The following is a 1093-nucleotide window of genomic DNA, read 5'->3' on the forward strand; positions in this document are numbered from 1 at the left end:
GAGACCAGACTTTGGCTGGCTGGAAAGCCGGGGGCGGGGCCGCCAGGGTCTGCGCGCTGCGCAGCTCACTCCCGGGAGGGCGCTGTAGACGCTTTTTGGGGCCACTTCTTTAAAGTCGCAGCTAGACTGTAGAGGGGCAGAGCGAGTCGGCGCTGAGCCCTCGGCCCCCACCACCCGCCACAGGCTCCTCTATCCAGGATGGGGCGCCTCTCCGCCCCGGAAAACTCGCGGGGGAACCCCGAGCTCCTGGTCCTCTGCTCTCCCTGACCCAGCCGCAATGCCCGCCCCACCCCCACCCCCACTCACCCCTACACCCCCCGCAGGCCTGAATGCGCTTAACCAGAGTCAAACCAGCACATCTTTAATTCTCCTCTTGAATACTGAAGCTACTTAGACAAACAGCTCTTCACACCGTCTCCCGCTTCCCCACCCCCGGGTTACGGTTATTTGCTGTCGCCAGGCCGCCCCGCAGCAGCGAAGCACAGGACTTTCCGCCCTGGGGCCCGGCGGCTCAGGGGATGCAGGCAGTGTGGCGGGCGGGTCGGGCCGCCTCCCCTCTGCCGCAGGGCGGGGGATCCGTTGGGGTGGCTAGGGTCTCAGCAGGCCGAAGAGTCCGCGGTCTCCCGTGCATCCCGAGCAGATGCATGTCCCTAACCGAGGCCTGGCGATGACTTGCAAGAGGGACAGGAGAATGGCCGAGTATGGGATCCGGGGAGGTGGAGGGGAGGGGACGGCGCGTGTTGCTCGGGTCCGCCTCCAGGACGGTCGCCTGGCCCGGCTTGTCCCCTTACTCTAGAGGGCCTGCCACGGCTTCCCGATGGCCTGGATGTGCTCCTTGGCCTTCAGGCGCAGCGCTGCGATGCTGCTGTTGCGCGGGTCCCCCTCGTCCAGCGGGCACTTGTCCCCGAAGCCAGGTGCGCACGGGTAGGCGGGCGGCGGCGACCGGAGCGGCGGCAGGCCAGGGCCCAGCGGCGGCGAGTTCAGGAAGGGCGGCGGGGGCGGTGTGTAGCTGGCGGGCAGACTGGGCACCGGAGGCCCGAAGCCCGGCAGGCTCTGCAGCGCTGTGGCGCCTCCTGCCTGCAGCGGCGGCCCG

The 1093-nt window shown here is 68.9% G+C and overlaps 1 protein-coding gene across 1 annotated transcript in view; it reads right to left on the bottom strand.

Moving 5' to 3' along the window:
- Positions 1–792: 792 nt before the first annotated feature.
- The window catches only part of RAX (retina and anterior neural fold homeobox), a 4293-nt gene continuing 3992 nt past the window's right edge, over positions 793–1093 (bottom strand). The window contains exon 4 of the mRNA XM_023733937.1: positions 793–1093. This exon is cut by the window's right edge and continues 54 nt beyond it. Coding sequence (XP_023589705.1) covers positions 793–1093 — 301 coding nt within the window.

This window comes from Trichechus manatus, unplaced genomic scaffold, assembly GCF_000243295.1.
Source record: "Trichechus manatus latirostris isolate Lorelei unplaced genomic scaffold, TriManLat1.0 scaffold00063, whole genome shotgun sequence".
Lineage (NCBI taxonomy): Eukaryota > Metazoa > Chordata > Mammalia > Sirenia > Trichechidae > Trichechus > Trichechus manatus.